The 21,012-nt window shown below is 51.1% G+C and overlaps 2 protein-coding genes across 3 annotated transcripts in view; both read right to left on the reverse strand.

Moving 5' to 3' along the window:
- dhx34 (DEAH (Asp-Glu-Ala-His) box polypeptide 34) overlaps positions 1 to 21,012 on the reverse strand; it is a 41,293-nt gene that overhangs the window by 13,869 nt on the left and 6,412 nt on the right. For both annotated transcript variants that reach the window (XR_006771256.1, XM_045724910.1), the window contains exons 4-9: positions 19,152 to 19,406; positions 12,633 to 12,735; positions 9,865 to 10,082; positions 1,302 to 1,476; positions 655 to 848; positions 420 to 521 (exon numbers count right to left, since the gene is read on the reverse strand). Coding sequence is in view for 1 of the 2 variants with exons in the window: in XM_045724910.1 (XP_045580866.1) it covers positions 420 to 521; positions 655 to 848; positions 1,302 to 1,476; positions 9,865 to 10,082; positions 12,633 to 12,735; positions 19,152 to 19,406 (1,047 nt within the window). In the remaining variant the exon portion in view is untranslated. The remainder of the gene's footprint in view (positions 1 to 419; positions 522 to 654; positions 849 to 1,301; positions 1,477 to 9,864; positions 10,083 to 12,632; positions 12,736 to 19,151; positions 19,407 to 21,012) is intronic.
- On the reverse strand, positions 10,078 to 12,280 carry LOC123744773 (circumsporozoite protein-like). The gene is made up of 2 exons (XM_045724911.1): positions 11,487 to 12,280; positions 10,078 to 11,434 (listed from the first exon to the last, which is right to left on the reverse strand). Exons 1-2 carry the CDS (start codon positions 11,662 to 11,664, stop codon positions 10,476 to 10,478), a joined length of 1,137 nt encoding a protein of 378 aa, XP_045580867.1. The 5' UTR covers positions 11,665 to 12,280; the 3' UTR covers positions 10,078 to 10,475.

Raw genomic sequence — 21,012 nt, forward strand, 5'->3', positions numbered from 1 at the left:
AGAGAAGATGGGGGGTTTTAACACCATAGAGAAGATGGGGGGTTTTATCACCAGAGAGAAGATGGGGGGTTTTAACACCATAGAGAAGATGGGGGGTTTTATCACCATAGAGAAGATGGGGGGTTTTATCACCATAGAGAAGATGGGGGGTTTTAACACCATAGAGAAGATGGGGGGTTTTAACACCATAGAGAAGATGGGGGGTTTTAACACCATAGAGAAGATGGGGGGTTTTATCACCAGAGAGAAGATGGGGGGTTTTAACACATAGAGAAGATGGGGGGTTTTATCACCATAGAGAAGATGGGGGGTTTTATCACCAGAGAGAAGATGGGGGGTTTTATCACCATAGAGAATATTTATGACAGAAACAGAATGACACATTTATTACACACTGATGTCAGGTGTGGCTGTCCTACCTTGAACTGTCTTCGTAGGTTGACCATCTCATAAAGTCTCTGTTCCTCCAGTCCTCTCCTCCTGCACCACTTCCTGCTGGCACCTCCTCTCTCCCCTTTCACCTGGAGGAGAAGTTTTGATGAACTATTATGTCAATCACTCTAAAGGGAATATTTTGTGATCTTTAAAAGATGTAAGTGAGTGGCTTTGCACAGAGGGTGATCAAAGATGTTTTCTGTGTCCCGATTGGCTGACCTGCACCCAGGCATTGAAGGTGTTGAGTAAAGTGAAGGGGTCTCCCTGGTTGGAGTGCAGGGGCTGGCGTGCTGTGGCACAGTCGGGGTTGTGTTGGGCCGAGCGGAGAAATGGAGACTGAACACTGAGGGCAGCAGCCACGGTCAGGACCGGCTCCACCAAGTTAAACACTGACCCCAGCACCAGCATCTTACCTGGACACACAGAGAGGTCAAGGGTTAAGGGTCAGGACCAGCTCCACCAATTTAAACACAGACCCCAGCAACAGCATCTTACCTGGACACACACATGCCACTTCAAAAACTATTTAAAATATCTCTCACATACATTCGAAGTGAGTATTCAGATATTTTTTCTTTGAAAAGACAAGTAGTTGAATATTGGAATGTATCTGGAAATACACTTGGAAAGTATTGGCATATATTTGAAAAATACTCAAATACACTCCCATACATTTAAACCAAAAGTATTTGAAAATACTTTCAAATACTTCCAATAGCACTAGATGATTCAGGCCCCATTATTTGAAAATACTCTAAAATACACAGAAAATAAGTATTTAAAAAAAAAATGTATTTGAACACAGATTTAGAGGTCAGGGCTTGTGGTTTATAAAGAGAATATAACTTTATTTCAGAGGAATGTACCTATGACCACGTCAACAGGAAGTTGTGCCAGCAGGCTGCCTATAGAGGTGAGATCTCCTCTCGCGTCTAGCGCCCCTTGTTCCCTGAGGTAGGTTACTGCAGTCTGGATACTGGCCGCAGGAGGAGGGTCGATAAACACAAAGGATCGTGGGTCTCCCAGATTCATACTCTTCATCTGTAAGGACAGGAAACAATATTTTGGCATGCAGAAGTAACTATAGGGAATAGAAAACCAGAAACGTGAAGAGGGATTTCAGTCGTTCAGTACCTGTAGTACTAGTGAGTTCAGGGCCACCCTGTGTATCTCTGGGACGGGGTAAGGTGTGTAGGGTTAGGGTTAGGATACCTGTAGTACTAGTGAGTTCAGGGCCACCCTGTGTATCTCTGGGACGGGGTAAGGTGTGAAGGGTTAGGGGTTAGGATACCTGTAGTACTAGTGAGTCCAGGGCCACCCTGTGTATCTCTGGGACGGGGTAAGGTGTGTAGGGTTAGGATACCTGTAGTACTAGTGAGTCCAGGGCCACCCTGTGTATCTCTGGGACGGGGTAAGGTGTGTAGGGTTAGGATACCTGTAGTACTAGTGAGTCCAGGGCCACCCTGTGTATCTCTGGGACGGGGTAAGGTGTGTAGGGTTAGGATACCTGTAGTACTAGTGAGTTCAGGGCCACCCTGTGTATCTCTGGGACGGGGTAAGGTGTGAAGGGTTAGGGGTTAGGATACCTGTAGTACTAGTGAGTCCAGGGCCACCCTGTGTATCTCTGGGACGGGGTAAGGTGTGTAGGGTTAGGATACCTGTAGTACTAGTGAGTCCAGGGCCACCCTGTGTATCTCTGGGACGGGGTAAGGTGTGAAGGGTTAGGGGTTAGGATACCTGTAGTACTAGTGAGTCCAGGGCCACCCTGTGTATCTCTGGGACGGGGTAAGGTGTGTAGGGTTAGGATACCTGTAGTACTAGTGAGTCCAGGGCCACCCTGTGTATCTCTGGGACGGGGTAAGGTGTGTAGGGTTAGGGGTTAGGATACCTGTAGTACTAGTGAGTCCAGGGCCACCCTGTGTATCTCTGGGACGGGGTAAGGTGTGTAGGGTTAGGATACCTGTAGTACTAGTGAGTTCAGGGCCACCCTGTGTATCTCTGGGACGGGGTAAGGTGTGAAGGGTTAGGGGTTAGGATACCTGTAGTACTAGTGAGTCCAGGGCCACCCTGTGTATCTCTGGGACGGGGTAAGGTGTGAAGGGTTAGGGGTTAGGATACCTGTAGTACTAGTGAGTCCAGGGCCACCCTGTGTATCTCTGGGACGGGGTAAGGTGTGTAGGGTTAGGGGTTAGGATACCTGTAGTACTAGTGAGTCCAGGGCCACCCTGTGTATCTCTGGGACGGGGTAAGGTGTGTAGGGTTAGGGGTTAGGATACCTGTAGTACTAGTGAGTCCAGGGCCACCCTGTGTATCTCTGGGACGGGGTAAGGTGTGTAGGGTTAGGGGTTAGGATACCTGTAGTACTAGTGAGTCCAGGACCACCCTGTGCATCTCTGGGACGGGGTAAGGTGTGTAGGGTTAGGGGTTAGGATACCTGTAGTACTAGTGAGTCCAGGGCCACCCTGTGTATCTCTGGGACGGGGTAAGGTGTGTAGGGTTAGGATACCTGTAGTACTAGTGAGTCCAGGGCCACCCTGTGTATCTCTGGGACGGGGTAAGGTGTGTAGGGTTAGGATACCTGTAGTACTAGTGAGTCCAGGGCCACCCTGTGTATCTCTGGGACGGGGTAAGGTGTGTAGGGTTAGGATACCTGTAGTACTAGTGAGTTCAGGGCCACCCTGTGTATCTCTGGGACGGGGTAAGGTGTGTAGGGTTAGGGGTTAGGATACCTGTAGTACTAGTGAGTTCAGGGCCACCCTGTGTATCTCTGGGACGGGGTAAGGTGTGTAGGGTTAGGATACCTGTAGTACTAGTGAGTCCAGGGCCACCCTGTGTATCTCTGGGACGGGGTAAGGTGTGAAGGGTTAGGGGTTAGGATACCTGTAGTACTAGTGAGTCCAGGGCCACCCTGTGTATCTCTGGGACGGGGTAAGGTGTGTAGGGTTAGGATACCTGTAGTACTAGTGAGTCCAGGGCCACCCTGTGTATCTCTGGGACGGGGTAAGGTGTGTAGGGTTAGGATACCTGTAGTACTAGTGAGTCCAGGGCCACCCTGTGTATCTCTGGGACGGGGTAAGGTGTGTAGGGTTAGGATACCTGTAGTACTAGTGAGTTCAGGGCCACCCTGTGTATCTCTGGGACGGGGTAAGGTGTGAAGGGTTAGGGGTTAGGATACCTGTAGTACTAGTGAGTCCAGGGCCACCCTGTGTATCTCTGGGACGGGGTAAGGTGTGTAGGGTTAGGGGTTAGGATACCTGTAGTACTAGTGAGTCCAGGGCCACCCTGTGTATCTCTGGGACGGGGTAAGGTGTGTAGGGTTAGGGGTTAGGATACCTGTAGTACTAGTGGGTCCAGGGCCACCCTGTGTATCTCTGGGACGGGGTAAGGTGTGTAGGGTTAGGGGTTAGGATACCTGTAGTACTAGTGAGTCCAGGGCCACCCTGTGTATCTCTGGGACGGGGTAAGGTGTGTAGGGTTAGGGGTTAGGATACCTGTAGTACTAGTGGGTCCAGGGCCACCCTGTGTATCTCTGGGACGGGGTAAGGTGTGTAGGGTTGGGGTTAGGATACCTGTAGTACTAGTGAGTCCAGGGCCACCCTGTGTATCTCTGGGACGGGGTAAGGTGTGTAGGGTTAGGGGTTAGGATACCTGTAGTACTAGTGAGTCCAGGGCCACCCTGTGTATCTCTGGGACGGGGTAAGGTGTGTAGGTGGGTTAGGATACCTGTAGTACTAGTGAGTTCAGGGCCACCCTGTGTATCTCTGGGACGGGGTAAGGTGTGTAGGGTTAGGGGTTAGGATACCTGTAGTACTAGTGAGTCCAGGGCCACCCTGTGTATCTCTGGGACGGGGTAAGGTGTGTAGGGTTAGGATACCTGTAGTACTAGTGAGTTCAGGGCCACCCTGTGTATCTCTGGGACGGGGTAAGGTGTGTAGGGTTAGGATACCTGTAGTACTAGTGAGTCCAGGGCCACCCTGTGTATCTCTGGGACGGGGTAAGGTGTGTGGTAGGGTTAGGATACCTGTAGTACTAGTGAGTCCAGGGCCACCCTGTGTATCTCTGGGACGGGGTAAGGTGTGTAGGGGTTAGGATACCTGTAGTACTAGTGAGTTCAGGGCCACCCTGTGTATCTCTGGGACGGGGTAAGGTGTGTAGGGTTAGGATACCTGTAGTACTAGTGAGTTCAGGGCCACCCTGTGTATCTCTGGGACGGGGTAAGGTGTGTAGGGTTAGGATACCTGTAGTACTAGTGAGTCCAGGGCCACCCTGTGTATCTCTGGGACGGGGTAAGGTGTGTAGGGTTAGGGGTTAGGATACCTGTAGTACTAGTGAGTCCAGGGCCACCCTGTGTATCTCTGGGACGGGGTAAGGTGTGTAGGGTTAGGGGTTAGGATACCTGTAGTACTAGTGAGTCCAGGGCCACCCTGTGTATCTCTGGGACGGGGTAAGGTGTGTAGGGTTAGGGGTTAGGATACCTGTAGTACTAGTGAGTCCAGGGCCACCCTGTGTATCTCTGGGACGGGGTAAGGTGTGTAGGGTAGGGGTTAGGATACCTGTAGTACTAGTGAGTCCAGGGCCACCCTGTGTATCTCTGGGACGGGATAAGGTGTGTAGGGTTAGGATACCTGTAGTACTAGTGAGTCCAGGGCCACCCTGTGTATCTCTGGGACGGGGTAAGGTGTGTAGGGTTAGGGGTTAGGATACCTGTAGTACTAGTGAGTCCAGGGCCACCCTGTGTATCTCTGGGACGGGGTAAGGTGTGTAGGGTTAGGGGTTAGGATACCTGTAGTACTAGTGAGTTCAGGGCCACCCTGTGTATCTCTGGGACGGGGTAAGGTGTGTAGGGGTTAGGATACCTGTAGTACTAGTGAGTCCAGGGCCACCCTGTGTATCTCTGGGACGGGGTAAGGTGTGTAGGGTTAGGGGTTAGGATACCTGTAGTACTAGTGAGTTCAGGGCCACCCTGTGTATCTCTGGGACGGGGTAAGGTGTGTAGGGTTAGGATACCTGTAGTACTAGTGAGTCCAGGGCCACCCTGTGTATCTCTGGGACGGGGTAAGGTGTGTAGGGTTAGGGGTTAGGATACCTGTAGTACTAGTGAGTCCAGGGCCACCCTGTGTATCTCTGGGACGGGGTAAGGTGTGTAGGGTTAGGATACCTGTAGTACTAGTGAGTTCAGGGCCACCCTGTGTATCTCTGGGACGGGGTAAGGTGTGTAGGGTAGGGGTTAGGATACCTGTAGTACTAGTGAGTCCAGGGCCACCCTGTGTATCTCTGGGACGGGGTAAGGTGTGTAGGGTTAGGGGTTAGGATACCTGTAGTACTAGTGAGTCCAGGGCCACCCTGTGTATCTCTGGGACGGGGTAAGGTGTGAAGGGTTAGGGGTTAGGATACCTGTAGTACTAGTGAGTCCAGGTCCACCCTGTGTATCTCTGGGACGGGGTAAGGTGTGTAGGGTTAGGGGTTAGGATACCTGTAGTACTAGTGAGTCCAGGGCCACCCTGTGTATCTCTGGGACGGGGTAAGGTGTGTAGGGTTAGGGGTTAGGATACCTGTAGTACTAGTGAGTCCAGGGCCACCCTGTGTATCTCTGGGACGGGGTAAGGTGTGTAGGGGTTAGGATACCTGTAGTACTAGTGAGTTCAGGGCCACCCTGTGTATCTCTGGGACGGGGTAAGGTGTGTAGGGTTAGGATACCTGTAGTACTAGTGAGTCCAGGGCCACCCTGTGTATCTCTGGGACGGGGTAAGGTGTGTAGGGTTAGGATACCTGTAGTACTAGTGAGTCCAGGGCCACCCTGTGTATCTCTGGGACGGGGTAAGGTGTGTAGGGTTAGGGGTTAGGATACCTGTAGTACTAGTGAGTCCAGGGCCACCCTGTGTATCTCTGGGACGGGGTAAGGTGTGAAGGGTTAGGGGTTAGGATACCTGTAGTACTAGTGAGTCCAGGTCCACCCTGTGTATCTCTGGGACGGGGTAAGGTGTGTAGGGTTAGGGGTTAGGATACCTGTAGTACTAGTGAGTTCAGGGCCACCCTGTGTATCTCTGGGACGGGGTAAGGTGTGTAGGGTTAGGATACCTGTAGTACTAGTGAGTTCAGGGCCACCCTGTGTATCTCTGGGACGGGGTAAGGTGTGTAGAGGGGTTAGGATACCTGTAGTACTAGTGAGTCCAGGGCCACCCTGTGTATCTCTGGGACGGGGTAAGGTGTGTAGGGTTAGGGGTTAGGATACCTGTAGTACTAGTGAGTTCAGGGCCACCCTGTGTATCTCTGGGACGGGGTAAGGTGTGTAAGGGTTAGGATACCTGTAGTACTAGTGAGTTCAGGGCCACCCTGTGTATCTCTGGGACGGGGTAAGGTGTGTAGGGTTAGGGGTTAGGATACCTGTAGTACTAGTGAGTTCAGGGCCACCCTGTGTATCTCTGGGACGGGGTAAGGTGTGAAGGGTTAGGGGTTAGGATACCTGTAGTACTAGTGAGTCCAGGGCCACCCTGTGTATCTCTGGGACGGGGTAAGGTGTGTAGGGTTAGGGGTTAGGATACCTGTAGTACTAGTGAGTTCAGGGCACCCTGTGTATCTCTGGGACGGGGTAAGGTGTGTAGGGTTAGGATACCTGTAGTACTAGTGAGTCCAGGGCCACCCTGTGTATCTCTGGGACGGGGTAAGGTGTGTAGGGGTTAGGATACCTGTAGTACTAGTGAGTCCAGGGCCACCCTGTGTATCTCTGGGACGGGGTAAGGTGTGTAGGGTTAGGGGTTAGGATACCTGTAGTACTAGTGAGTCCAGGGCCACCCTGTGTATCTCTGGGACGGGGTAAGGTGTGTAGGGTTAGGGGTTAGGATACCTGTAGTACTAGTGAGTCCAGGGCCACCCTGTGTATCTCTGGGACGGGGTAAGGTGTGTAGGGTTAGGGGTTAGGATACCTGTAGTACTAGTGAGTTCAGGGCCACCCTGTGTATCTCTGGGACGGGGTAAGGTGTGTAGGGTTAGGGGTTAGGATACCTGTAGTACTAGTGAGTCCAGGGCCACCCTGTGTATCTCTGGGACGGGGTAAGGTGTGTAGGGTTAGGATACCTGTAGTACTAGTGAGTTCAGGGCCACCCTGTGTATCTCTGGGACGGGGTAAGGTGTGTAGAGGGGTTAGGATACCTGTAGTACTAGTGAGTCCAGGGCCACCCTGTGTATCTCTGGGACGGGGTAAGGTGTGTAGGGTTAGGGGTTAGGATACCTGTAGTACTAGTGAGTTCAGGGCCACCCTGTGTATCTCTGGGACGGGGTAAGGTGTGTAGGGTTAGGATACCTGTAGTACTAGTGAGTCCAGGGCCACCCTGTGTATCTCTGGGACGGGGTAAGGTGTGTAGGGTTAGGGGTTAGGATACCTGTAGTACTAGTGAGTTCAGGGCCACCCTGTGTATCTCTGGGACGGGGTAAGGTGTGTAGGGGTTAGGATACCTGTAGTACTAGTGAGTCCAGGGCCACCCTGTGTATCTCTGGGACGGGGTAAGGTGTGTAGAGGGTTAGGATACCTGTAGTACTAGTGAGTCCAGGGCCACCCTGTGTATCTCTGGGACGGGGTAAGGTGTGTATGGGTTAGGATACCTGTAGTACTAGTGAGTTCAGGGCCACCCTGTGTATCTCTGGGACGGGGTAAGGTGTGTAGGGTTAGGGGTTAGGATACCTGTAGTACTAGTGAGTCCAGGGCCACCCTGTGTATCTCTGGGACGGGGTAAGGTGTGTAGGGTTAGGGGTTAGGATACCTGTAGTACTAGTGAGTTCAGGGCCACCCTGTGTATCTCTGGGACGGGGTAAGGTGTGAAGGGTAGGGGTTAGGATACCTGTAGTACTAGTGAGTCCAGGGCCACCCTGTGTATCTCTGGGACGGGGTAAGGTGTGTAGGGTTAGGGGTTAGGATACCTGTAGTACTAGTGAGTCCAGGGCCACCCTGTGTATCTCTGGGACGGGGTAAGGTGTGAAGGGTTAGGGGTTAGGATACCTGTAGTACTAGTGAGTCCAGGGCCACCCTGTGTATCTCTGGGACGGGGTAAGGTGTGTAGGGTTAGGATACCTGTAGTACTAGTGAGTTCAGGGCCACCCTGTGTATCTCTGGGACGGGGTAAGGTGTGTAGGGTTAGGATACCTGTAGTACTAGTGAGTCCAGGGCCACCCTGTGTATCTCTGGGACGGGGTAAGGTGTGTAGGGTTAGGATACCTGTAGTACTAGTGAGTCCAGGGCCACCCTGTGTATCTCTGGGACGGGGTAAGGTGTGTAGGGTTAGGGGTTAGGATACCTGTAGTACTAGTGAGTCCAGGGCCACCCTGTGTATCTCTGGGACGGGGTAAGGTGTGTAGGGTTAGGGGTTAGGATACCTGTAGTACTAGTGAGTCCAGGGCCACCCTGTGTATCTCTGGGACGGGGTAAGGTGTGTAGGGTTAGGGGTTAGGATACCTGTAGTACTAGTGAGTTCAGGGCCACCCTGTGTATCTCTGGGACGGGGTAAGGTGTGTAGGGTTAGGATACCTGTAGTACTAGTGAGTTCAGGGCCACCCTGTGTATCTCTGGGACGGGGTAAGGTGTGTAGGGTTAGGGGTTAGGATACCTGTAGTACTAGTGAGTCCAGGGCCACCCTGTGTATCTCTGGGACGGGGTAAGGTGTGTAGGGTTAGGGGTTAGGATACCTGTAGTACTAGTGAGTCCAGGGCCACCCTGTGTATCTCTGGGACGGGGTAAGGTGTGTAGGGTTAGGATACCTGTAGTACTAGTGAGTCCAGGGCCACCCTGTGTATCTCTGGGACGGGGTAAGGTGTGTAGGGTTAGGGGTTAGGATACCTGTAGTACTAGTGAGTCCAGGGCCACCCTGTGTATCTCTGGGACGGGGTAAGGTGTGTAGGGTTAGGATACCTGTAGTACTAGTGAGTCCAGGGCCACCCTGTGTATCTCTGGGACGGGGTAAGGTGTGTAGGGTTAGGGGTTAGGATACCTGTAGTACTAGTGAGTCCAGGGCCACCCTGTGTATCTCTGGGACGGGGTAAGGTGTGTAGGGTTAGGGGTTAGGATACCTGTAGTACTAGTGAGTCCAGGGCCACCCTGTGTATCTCTGGGACGGGGTAAGGTGTGAAGGGTTAGGATACCTGTAGTACTAGTGAGTCCAGGGCCACCCTGTGTATCTCTGGGACGGGGTAAGGTGTGTAGGGGTTAGGATACCTGTAGTACTAGTGAGTCCAGGGCCACCCTGTGTATCTCTGGGACGGGGTAAGGTGTGTAGGGTTAGGGGTTAGGATACCTGTAGTACTAGTGAGTCCAGGGCCACCCTGTGTATCTCTGGGACGGGGTAAGGTGTGTAGGGGGGGTTAGGATACCTGTAGTACTAGTGAGTTCAGGTCCACCCTGTGTATCTCTGGGACGGGGTAAGGTGTGTAGGGTTAGGATACCTGTAGTACTAGTGAGTCCAGGGCCACCCTGTGTATCTCTGGGACGGGGTAAGGTGCGAAGGCCTCGTAGTCGGACTCAGAATAGAGTCGGTAACACACCCCGGGTCCCGTCCTGCCGGCCCGGCCTTTCCTCTGTTCAGAACTGGCTCGACTGATCCAGAACTCCTGCAGACGCTGCATCTTCGCCTTTGGGTCAAAACTCATCTCCTTCACCTTGCCTGGAGGACACATTCAGAGGTAATATATTGTGTCCTGTCTCTCCTTCACCTTGCCTGGAGGACACATTCAGAGGTAATATATTGTGTCCTCTCTCTCCTTCACCTTGCCTGGAGGACACATTCAGAGGTAATATATTGTGTCCTGTCTCTCCTTCACCTTGCCTGGAGGACACATCCAGAGGTAATATATTGTGTCCTCTCTCTCCTTCACCTTGCCTGGAGGACACATTCAGAGGTAATATATTGTGTCCTCTGTCTCTCCTTCACCTTGCCTGGAGGACACATCCAGAGGTAATATATTGTGTCCTCTCTCTCCTTCACCTTGCCTGGAGGACACATTCAGAGGTAATATATTGTGTCCTGTCTCTCCTTCACCTTGCCTGGAGGACACATTCAGAGGTAATATATTGTGTCCTCTGTCTCTCCTTCACCTTGCCTGGAGGACACAGTCAGAGGTAATATATTGTGTCCTGTCTCTCCTTCACCTTGCCTGGAGGACACAGTCAGAGGTAATATATTGTGTCCTGTCTCTCCTTCACCTTGCCTGGAGGACACATTCAGAGGTAATATATTGTGTCCTGTCTCTCCTTCACCTTGCCTGGAGGACACAGTCAGAGGTAATATATTGTGTCCTGCCTCTCCTTCACCTTGCCTGGAGGACACATTCAGAGGTAATATATTGCGTCCTGTCTCTCCTTCACCTTGCCTGGAGGACACATTCAGAGGTAATATATTGTGTCCTGTCTCTCCTTCACCTTGCCTGGAGGACACATCCAGAGGTAATATATTGTGTCCTCTCTCTCCTTCACCTTGCCTGGAGGACACATTCAGAGGTAATATATTGTGTCCTGTCTCTCCTTCACCTTGCCTGGAGGACACATTCAGAGGTAATATATTGTGTCCTGTCTCTCCTTCACCTTGCCTGGAGGACACATTCAGAGGTAATATATTGTGTCCTGTCTCCTCTCCTTCACCTTGCCTGGAGGACACATTCAGAGGTAATATATTGTGTCCTGTCTCTCCTTCACCTTGCCTGGAGGACACATTCAGAGGTAATATATTGTGTCCTGTCTCTCCTTCACCTTGCCTGGAGGACACATTCAGAGGTAATATATTGTGTCCTGTCTCTCCTTCACCTTGCCTGGAGGACACAGTCAGAGGTAATATATTGTGTCCTGTCTCTCCTTCACCTTGCCTGGAGGACACATTCAGAGGTAATATATTGTGTCCTGTCTCTCCTTCACCTTGCCTGGAGGACACATTCAGAGGTAATATATTGTGTCCTGTCTCTCCTTCACCTTGCCTGGAGGACACAGTCAGAGGTAATATATTGTGTCCTGTCTCTCCTTCACCTTGCCTGGAGGACACATTCAGAGGTAATATATTGTGTCCTCTCTCCTTCACCTTGCCTGGAGGACACATTCAGAGGTAATATATTGTGTCCTGTCTCTCCTTCACCTTGCCTGGAGGACACATTCAGAGGTAATATATTGTGTCCTGTCTCTCCTTCACCTTGCCTGGAGGACACATTCAGAGGTAATATATTGTGTCCTCTCTCCTTCACCTTGCCTGGAGGACACATTCAGAGGTAATATATTGTGTCCTGTCTCTCCTTCACCTTGCCTGGAGGACACATTCAGAGGTAATATATTGTGTCCTGTCTCTCCTTCACCTTGCCTGGAGGACACAGTCAGAGGTAATATATTGTGTCCTGTCTCTCCTTCACCTTGCCTGGAGGACACAGTCAGAGGTAATATATTGTGTCCTGTCTCTCCTTCACCTTGCCTGGAGGACACATTCAGAGGTAATATATTGTGTCCTGTCTCTCCTTCACCTTGCCTGGAGGACACATTCAGAGGTAATATATTGTGTCCTCTGTCTCTCCTTCACCTTGCCTGGAGGACACATCCAGAGGTAATATATTGTGTCCTGTCTCTCCTTCACCTTGCCTGGAGGACACATTCAGAGGTAATATATTGTGTCCTGTCTCTCCTTCACCTTGCCTGGAGGACACATTCAGAGGTAATATATTGTGTCCTGTCTCTCCTTCACCTTGCCTGGAGGACACATTCAGAGGTAATATATTGTGTCCTCTGTCTCTCCTTCACCTTGCCTGGAGGACACATTCAGAGGTAATATATTGTGTCCTGTCTCTCCTTCACCTTGCCTGGAGGACACATCCAGAGGTAATATATTGTGTCCTGTCTCTCCTTCACCTTGCCTGGAGGACACATTCAGAGGTAATATATTGTGTCCTCTCTCTCCTTCACCTTGCCTGGAGGACGATCCTACCACCCTGGGCCAAACCCGGACGACGCTGGGCCAATTGTGCGCCGCCCTATTGGACTCCCAATCACGGGCCGTATGTAATACAGCCTGGATTCAAACCAGGGACTGTAGTGACGCCTCTTGCACTGAGATGCAGTTGCAGTAGACCGCTGCGCGCACACACACACACACACACACACACACACACACACACACACACACACACACACACACACACACACACACACTCGGGAGTTCCAGGTCGTGGTTGGGTTGTCTTACCCGAGTCGACGACAAAGCGCACCCCGTCGATGGTGACAGACGTCTCTGCCACGTTTGTAGAGATGATACATTTTCTCACTCCCGGAGGAGAGATGTCAAACACCTACAAGAAACAGCATATAATACACGGTACCATGTTTTAGACCCGATGCAGATGGATTATGATTTAAAGCATTGTTGTAAGTCATCCAGCATGGACTTGGGTGATACAGGCACTTTTATAATCATCAGATTTAATTTGTACTTTATAGCTGCACAGGTGAGATACACAGGTCCCCCTGTCCCATAGACCTGTCCCATAGACCTGTCCCATAGACCTGCCCCATAGACCTGCCTGTCCCATAGACCTGCCTGTCCCATAGACCTGCGTGTCCCATAGACCTGCCTGTCCCATAGACCTACCCATATACCTGTCCCATATACCTGTCCCACAGACCTGTCCCACAGTCCTGCCCCATAGACCTGCCCCATAGACCTGCCCCATAGACCTGTCCCATTGACCTGTCCCATAGACCTGTCCCATAGACCCAGATTCATACATGTGGGGCTGTGAACTGAGCTCAGTGTGTCAGGGACCTGTTACTGTACCTCATCCCGCTGTACCGCTGCCGTACCTCAACCCGCTGTACCGCTGCCGTACCTCATCCCGCTGTACTGCTACCGTACCTCATCCCGCTGTACTGCTACCGTACCTCAACCCGCTGTACCGCTAACGTACCTCATCCCGCTGTACCGCTGCCGTACCTCAACCCGCCGTACCGCTACCGTACCTCATCCCGCTGTACCGCTGCCGTACCTCATCCCGCTGTACCGCTGCCGTACCTCATCCCGCTGTACCGCTGCCGTACCTCATCCCGCTGTACCGCTGCCGTACCTCATCCCGCTGTACCGCTGCCGTACCTCATCCCGCTGTACCGCTGCCGTACCTCATCCCGCTGTACCGCTGCCGTACCTCATCCCGCTGTACCGCTACCGTACATAATCCCGCTACCGTGCCTCATCCCGCTGTACCGCTGCCGTACCTCATCCCGCTGTACCGCTACCGTACCTCATCCCGCTGTACCGCTACCGTACCACATCCCGCTGTACCGCTACCGTACCTCATCCCGCTGTACCTCTACCGTACTTCATCCCGCTGTACCGCTACCGTACCTCATCCCGCTGTACTGCTGCCGTACCTCGTCCCGCTGTACTGCTGCCGTACCTCATCCCGCTGTACTGCTACCGTACCTCATCCCGCTGTACTGCTACCGTACCTCATCCCGCTGTACCACTACCGTACCTCATCCCGCTGTACTGCTACCGTACCTCATCCCGCTGTACTGCTACCGTACCTCATCCCGCTGTACTGCTACCGTACCTCATCCCACTGTACTGCTACCGTACCTCATCCCGCTGTACCTCATGCACTGTACTGCTACCGTACCTCATCCCGCTGTACTGCTACCGTACCTCATCCCGCTGTACCTCATCCCACTGTACTGCTACTGTACCTCATCCTGCTGTACTGCTGCTGTACCTCATCCTACTGTACCTCATCCTGCTGTACTGCTACTGTAGCTCACCCTGCTGTACCCCATTCTACTGTACCTCATCCTGCTGTACTGCTACTGTACCTCATCCTGCTGTACTGCTGCTGTACCTCATCCTACTGTACCTCATCCTGCTGTACTGCTACTGTACCTCATCCTGCTGTACCTCATCCTGCTGTACTGCCACTGTACCTCATCCTGCTGTACTGCTACTGTACCTCATCCTGCTGTACCTCATCCTGCTGTACTGCCACTGTACCACATCCTGCTGTACCTCATCCTGCAGTACTGCTACTGTACCTCATCCTGCTGTACTGCTACTGTACCTCATCCTGCTGTACTGCTACTGTACCACATCCTGCTATACTGCTACTGTACCTCATCTTGCTGTACTGTTACTGTACCTCATCTTGCTGTACCTCATTCTGCTGTACTGCCACTGTACCTCATCCTGCTGTACTGCTACTGTACCACATCCTGCTATACTGCTACTGTACCTCATCCTGCTGTACCTCATTCTACTGTACCTGATCCTGCTGTACTGTTACTGTACCTCATCCTGCTGTACTGTTACTGTACCTCATCCTGTTATACTGTTTACGTACCTCATCCTGCTGTACTGCTGCCGTACCTCATCCTACTGTACCTCATCCTGCTGTACTGTACCTCATCCTACTGTACATCATCCTGCTGTACTGCTGCTGTACCTCATCCTACTGTACCTCATCCTGCTGTACTGCTACTGTACCCCATCCGGCTGTTCTGCTACTGTACCTCATCCTACTGTACCTCATCCTGCTGTACTGCTGCTGTACCTCATCCTACTGTACCTCACCCTGCTGTACTGCTACTGTACCTCATCCTGCTGTACTGCCACTGTACCTCATCCTGCTGTACTGCTACTGTACCTCATCCTGCTGTACTGCTACCGTACCACATCCTGCTATACTGCTACTGTACCTCATCCTGCTGTACTGCTACCGTACCTCATCCTGCTGTACTGTTACTGTACCTCATCCTGCTGTGCTGCTACTGTACCTCATCCTGCTGTACCCCATCCTACTGTACCTCATCCTGCTGTACTGCTACTGTACCTCATCCTGCTGTACTGCTGCTGTACCTCATCCTACTGTACCTCATCCTGCTGTACTGCTGCCGTACCTCATCCTACTGTACCTCATCCTGCTGTACTGTACCTCATCCTACTGTACATCATCCTGCTGTACTGCTGCTGTACCTCATCCTACTGTACCTCATCCTGCTGTACTGCTACTGTACCTCATCCTGCTGTTCTGCTACTGTACCTCATCCTACTGTACCTCATCCTGCTGTACTGCTACTGTACCTCATCCTGCTGTACTGTACCTCGTCCTGCTGTACTGCTACTGTACCTCATCCTGCTGTACTGCTGCTGTACCTCATCCTGCTGTACTGCTACTGTACCTCATCCTGCTGTACTGCTGCTGTACCTCATCCTACTGTACCTCACCCTGCTGTACTGCTACTGTACCTCATCCTGCTGTACTGTACCTCATCCTGCTGTACCTCATCCTGCTGTACTGCTACTGTACCTCATCTTGATGTACTGTTACTGTACCTCATCCTGCTGTACCTCATTCTACTGTACTGCCACTGTACCTCATCCTGCTGTACTGCTACTGTACCACATCCTGCTATACTGCTACCGTACCTCATCCTGTTATACTGTTTACGTACCGCATCCTGCTGTACTGCTACTGTACCTCACCCTGCTGTACTGTTACTGTACCTTATCCTGCTGTACTGCTACTGTACCTCACCCTGCTGTACTGTTACTGTACCTTATCCTGCTGTGCTGCTACTGTACCTCATCCTGCTGTACCTCATCCTGCTGTACTGTTACTGTACCTCATCCTGCTGTACCTCATCCTGCTGTACCTCATCCTGCTGTACTGCCACTGTACCTCATCCTGCTGTACTGTTACTGTACCTCATCCTGCTGTACCTCATCCTGCTGTACCTCATCCTGCTGTACCTCATCCTGCTGTACTGCCACTGTACCTCATCCTGCTGTACTGCTACTGTACCTCATCCTGCTGTACCTCATCCTGCAGTACTGCTACTGTACCTCATCCTGCTGTACTGCTACTGTACCACATCCTGCTGTACTGTTACTGTGCCTCATCTTGCTGTACCTCATTCTGCTGTACTGTTACTGTACCTCATCCTGTTATACTGTTTACGTACCGCATCCCGCTGTACTGTTACTGTACCTCATCTTGCTGTACCCCATCCTGCTGTACTGCTACTGTACCTCATCCTGCTGTACTGCTACTGTACCACATCCTGCTATACTGCTACTGTACCTCATCCTGCTGTTCTGCTACCGTACCTCATCCTGCTGTACTGTTACTGTACCTCATCCTGTTATACTGTTTACGTACCTCATCCTGCTGTACTGTTATTGTACCACATCCTACTGTACCTCATCCTGCTGTACTGTACCTCACCCTGCTGTACTGCTGCTGTACCTCATCCTACCGTACCTCATCCTGCTGTACTGTACCTTCATCCTGCTGTACTGCCAGCAGGATGTACCTTCATCCTGTTATACTGTTTACGTACCTCACCCTGCTGCTACTGTACCTCATCCTGCTGTGCTGCTACTGTACCTCATCCTGCTGTGCCTCATCCTGCTGTACCTCATCCTGCTGTACTGTTACTGTACCTCATCCTGCTGTACCTCATCCTGCTGTACTGCCACTGTACCTCATCCTGCTGTACTGCTACTGTACCTCATCCTGCTGTACCTCATCCTGTTATACTGTTTACGTACCGCATCCCGCTGTACTGTTACTGTACCTCATCTTGCTGTACCCCATCCTGCTGTACTGCTACTGTACCTCATCCTGCTGTACTGCTACTGTACCACATCCTGCTATACTGCTACTGTACCTCATCCTGCTGTTCTGCTACCGTACCTCATCCTGCTGTACTGTTACTGTACCTCATCCTGTTATACTGTTTACGTACCTCATCCTGCTGTACTGTTATTGTACCACATCCTACTGTACCTCATCCTGCTGTACTGTACCTCACCCTGCTGTACTGCTGCTGTACCTCATCCTACCGTACCTCATCCTGCTGTACTGTACCTTCATCCTGCTGTACTGCCAGCGTGTACCTCATCCTGTTATACTGTTTACGTACCTCACCCTGCTGCTACTGTACCTCATCCTGCTGTGCTGCTACTGTACCTCATCCTGCTGTGCCTCATCCTGCTGTACCTCATCCTGCTGTACTGTTACTGTACCTCATCCTGCTGTACCTCATCCTGCTGTACTGCCACTGTACCTCATCCTGCTGTACTGCTACTGTACCTCATCCTGCTGTACCTCATCCTGCTGTACTGCCACTGTACCTCATCCTGCTGTACTGCCACTGTACCTCATCCTGCTGTACCTCATCCTGCTGTACTGTTACTGTACCTCATCCTGCTGTACCTCATCCTGCTGTACTGTACCTCACCCTGCTGTACTGCTGCTGTACCTCATCCTACTGTACCTCATCCTGCTGTACTGTACCTTCATCCTGCTGTACTGCCAGCAGGATGAAGGTACATCCTGCTGTGCTGCTACTGTACCTCATCCTGCTGTGCTGCTACTGTACCTCATCCTGCTGTACCTCATCCTGCTGTACCTCATCCTGCTGTACTGTTACTGTACCTCATCCTGCTGTACCTCATCCTGCTGTACTGCCACTGTACCTCATCCTGCTGTACTGCTACTGTACCTCATCCTGCTGTACCTCATCCTGCTGTACTGCTACTGTACCTCATCCTGCTGTTCTGCTACCGTACCTCATCCTGCTGTACTGTTACTGTACCTCATCCTGTTATACTGTTTACGTACCTCATCCTGCTGTACTGTTATTGTACCTCATCCTACTGTACCTCATCCTGCTGTACTGTACCTCACCCTGCTGTACTGCTGCTGTACCTCATCCTACCGTACCTCATCCTGCTGTACTGTACCTTCATCCTGCTGTACTGCCAGCAGGATGTACCTTCATCCTGTTATACTGTTTACGTACCTCACCCTGCTGCTACTGTACCTCATCCTGCTGTGCTGCTACTGTACCTCATCCTGCTGTGCCTCATCCTGCTGTACCTCATCCTGCTGTACTGTTACTGTACCTCATCCTGCTGTACCTCATCCTGCTGTACTGCCACTGTACCTCATCCTGCTGTACTGCTACTGTACCTCATCCTGCTGTACCTCATCCTGCTGTACTGCCACTGTACCTCATCCTGCTGTACTGCCACTGTACCTCATCCTGCGTCTGTACCTCATCCTGCTGTACTGTTACTGTACCTCATCCTGCTGTACCTCATCCTGCTGTACTGTACCTCACCCTGCTGTACTGCTGCTGTACCTCATCCTACTGTACCTCATCCTGCTGTACTGTACCTTCATCCTGCTGTACTGCCAGCAGGATGAAGGTACATCCTGCTGTGCTGCTACTGTACCTCATCCTGCTGTGCTGCTACTGTACCTCATCCTGCTGTACCTCATCCTGCTGTACCTCATCCTGCTGTACTGTTACTGTACCTCATCCTGCTGTACCTCATCCTGCTGTACTGCCACTGTACCTCATCCTGCTGTACTGCTACTGTACCTCATCCTGCTGTACCTCATCCTGCTGTACTGCCACTGTACCTCCTCCTGCTGTACTGCCACTGTACCTCATCCTGCTGTACCTCATCCTGCTGTACTGTTACTGTACCTCATCCTGCTGTACCTCATCCTGCTGTACTGCCACTGTACCTCATCCTGCTGTACTGCCACTGTACCTCATCCTGCTGTACTGCCACTGTACCTCATCCTGCTGTACTGCCACTGTACCTCATCCTGCTGTACTGCCACTGTACCCCATCCTGCTGTACTGCCACTGTACCTCATCCTGCTGTACTGCCACTGTACCTCATCCTGCTGTACTGTTACTGTACCTTATCCTGCTGTAACAGGGACAAGGTGCTGTGGAGGGGCAGGACGATCCAGCGCTTGGTGTGTGTGGCGTAGGCCTGGCATGCTTCCAAGATGGTAGATATCTCTGCCACGCCGCTGAGGAACAGAAGCAGGTCGCCCCTCTCCTCGGGCGGGTACCGCTGGTCGATGCCCTGCAGCACACGGAGGTACGGCCGCGGGTCCAGCTTCTCCGACCGGGACGGCTGCTCGTCTTGTGGGATGGGCTGGTAGATCACCTACATGTCAGGAGAGAGAGAGAGAGAGAGAGAGAGAGAGAGGGAGGGAGAGGAGGGTGATACAGTCTTCATCCTGAATAACACCAGCAACCTTCTGGTCAATAGTAGTGCACTATATAAGGAATAGAGTGGGACTCAGCCATAGAAGAAAAGTCATTTCCTGGACATCACAGGGAGAGACGGGAAGAGGCATTATCTAGAAACTGAACGGCCCAATCTTTAATTTCAGCAGCCTGACCCCACAGCCACGTTGTTTGACAGGGATGAAAAATAGGACTAGAGACATTTTAGGCCTAACCACTTTAAAATTCACAGAGCTACGAATGCAAGGATGTATGCTTTGCTTGACTTAGAGTTGAAGTCGGAAGGTTACATACACCTTAGACAAATACATTTAAACTCAGTTTTTCACAATTCCTGACATTTAATCCTAGTAAAGAATTCCCTGTCTTAGGTCAGTTAGGATCAACACTTTATTTTAAGAATGTGAAATGTCAGAATAATAGTAGAGAGAATGATTTATTTCAGCTTTTACTTCTTTCATCACATTCCCAGTGGGTCAGAAGTTTACATACACTCAATTAGTATTTGGTAGCATTGCCTTTAAATTGTTTAACTTGAGTCAAACGTTTCGGGTAGCCTTCCACAAGCTTCCCACAATAAGTTGGGTGAATTTCGGCCCATTCCTCCTGACAGAGCTGGTGTAACTGAGTCAGGTTTGTAGGCCTCCTTGCTCACACACGCCTTTTCAGCTCTGCCCACACATTTTCTATAGGATTGAGGTCAGGGCTTTGTGATGGCCGCTCTAATACCTTGACTTTGTTGTCCTTAAGCCATTTTGCCACAACTGTGGAAGTATGCTTGGGGTCATTGTCCATTTGGAAGACCCATTTGCGACCAAGCTTTAACTTCCTGACTGATGTGGCTTCAATATATCCACATTATTTTCCTGCCTCATGATGCCATCTATTTTGTGAAGTGCACCAGTCCCTCCTGCAGCAAAGCACCCCCACAACATGATGCTGCCACCCCCGTGCTTCACGGTTGGGATGGTGATTTTCGGCTTGAAAGACAACCCCTTTTTCCTCCAAACATAACGATGGTCATTATGGCCAAACAGTTCTATTTTTGTTTCATCAGACCAGAGGACATTTCTCCAAAAAGTACGATCTTTGTCCCCATGTGCAGTTGCAAACTGTAGTCTGGCTTTTTTATGGCGGTTTTGGAGCAGGGCTTCTTCCTTGCTGAGTGGCCTTTCAGGTTATGTCGATATAGGACTCGTTTTACTGTGGATATAGATACTTTTGTACCTGTTTCCTCCAGCATCTTCACAAGGTCCTTTGTTGTTCTGGGATTGATTTGCACTTTTCGCACCAAAGTACGTTAATCTCTAGGAGACAGAACGTGTCTCCTTCCTGAGCGGTATGACGGCTGCGTGGTCCCATGGTGTTTATACTTGCGTACTATTGTTTGTACAGATGAACGTGGTCCCTTCAGGCATTTGGAAATTGCTCCCAAGGATGAAACAGACTTGTTGAGATATAAAAATTAATTTTCTGAGGTCTTGGCTGATTTATTTTGATTTTCCCATGATGTCAAGCAAAGA

The sequence above is a fragment of the Salmo salar genome, chromosome ssa09, assembly GCF_905237065.1.
Source record: "Salmo salar chromosome ssa09, Ssal_v3.1, whole genome shotgun sequence".
NCBI classification, from domain to species: Eukaryota; Metazoa; Chordata; class Actinopteri; order Salmoniformes; family Salmonidae; genus Salmo; species Salmo salar.

Coding starts and splice junctions, on each gene's coding strand:
- LOC123744773 (XM_045724911.1), bottom strand. CDS start 11,664: ATGTGTCCTCCAGGCAAGGTGAAGGAGAGAGGACACAATATATTACCT. Junction 11,435..11,486: donor GAATGTGTCCTCCAGGCAAG/GTGAAGGAGAGA, acceptor CCTCCAGGCAAG/GTGAAGGAGAGACAGGACAC.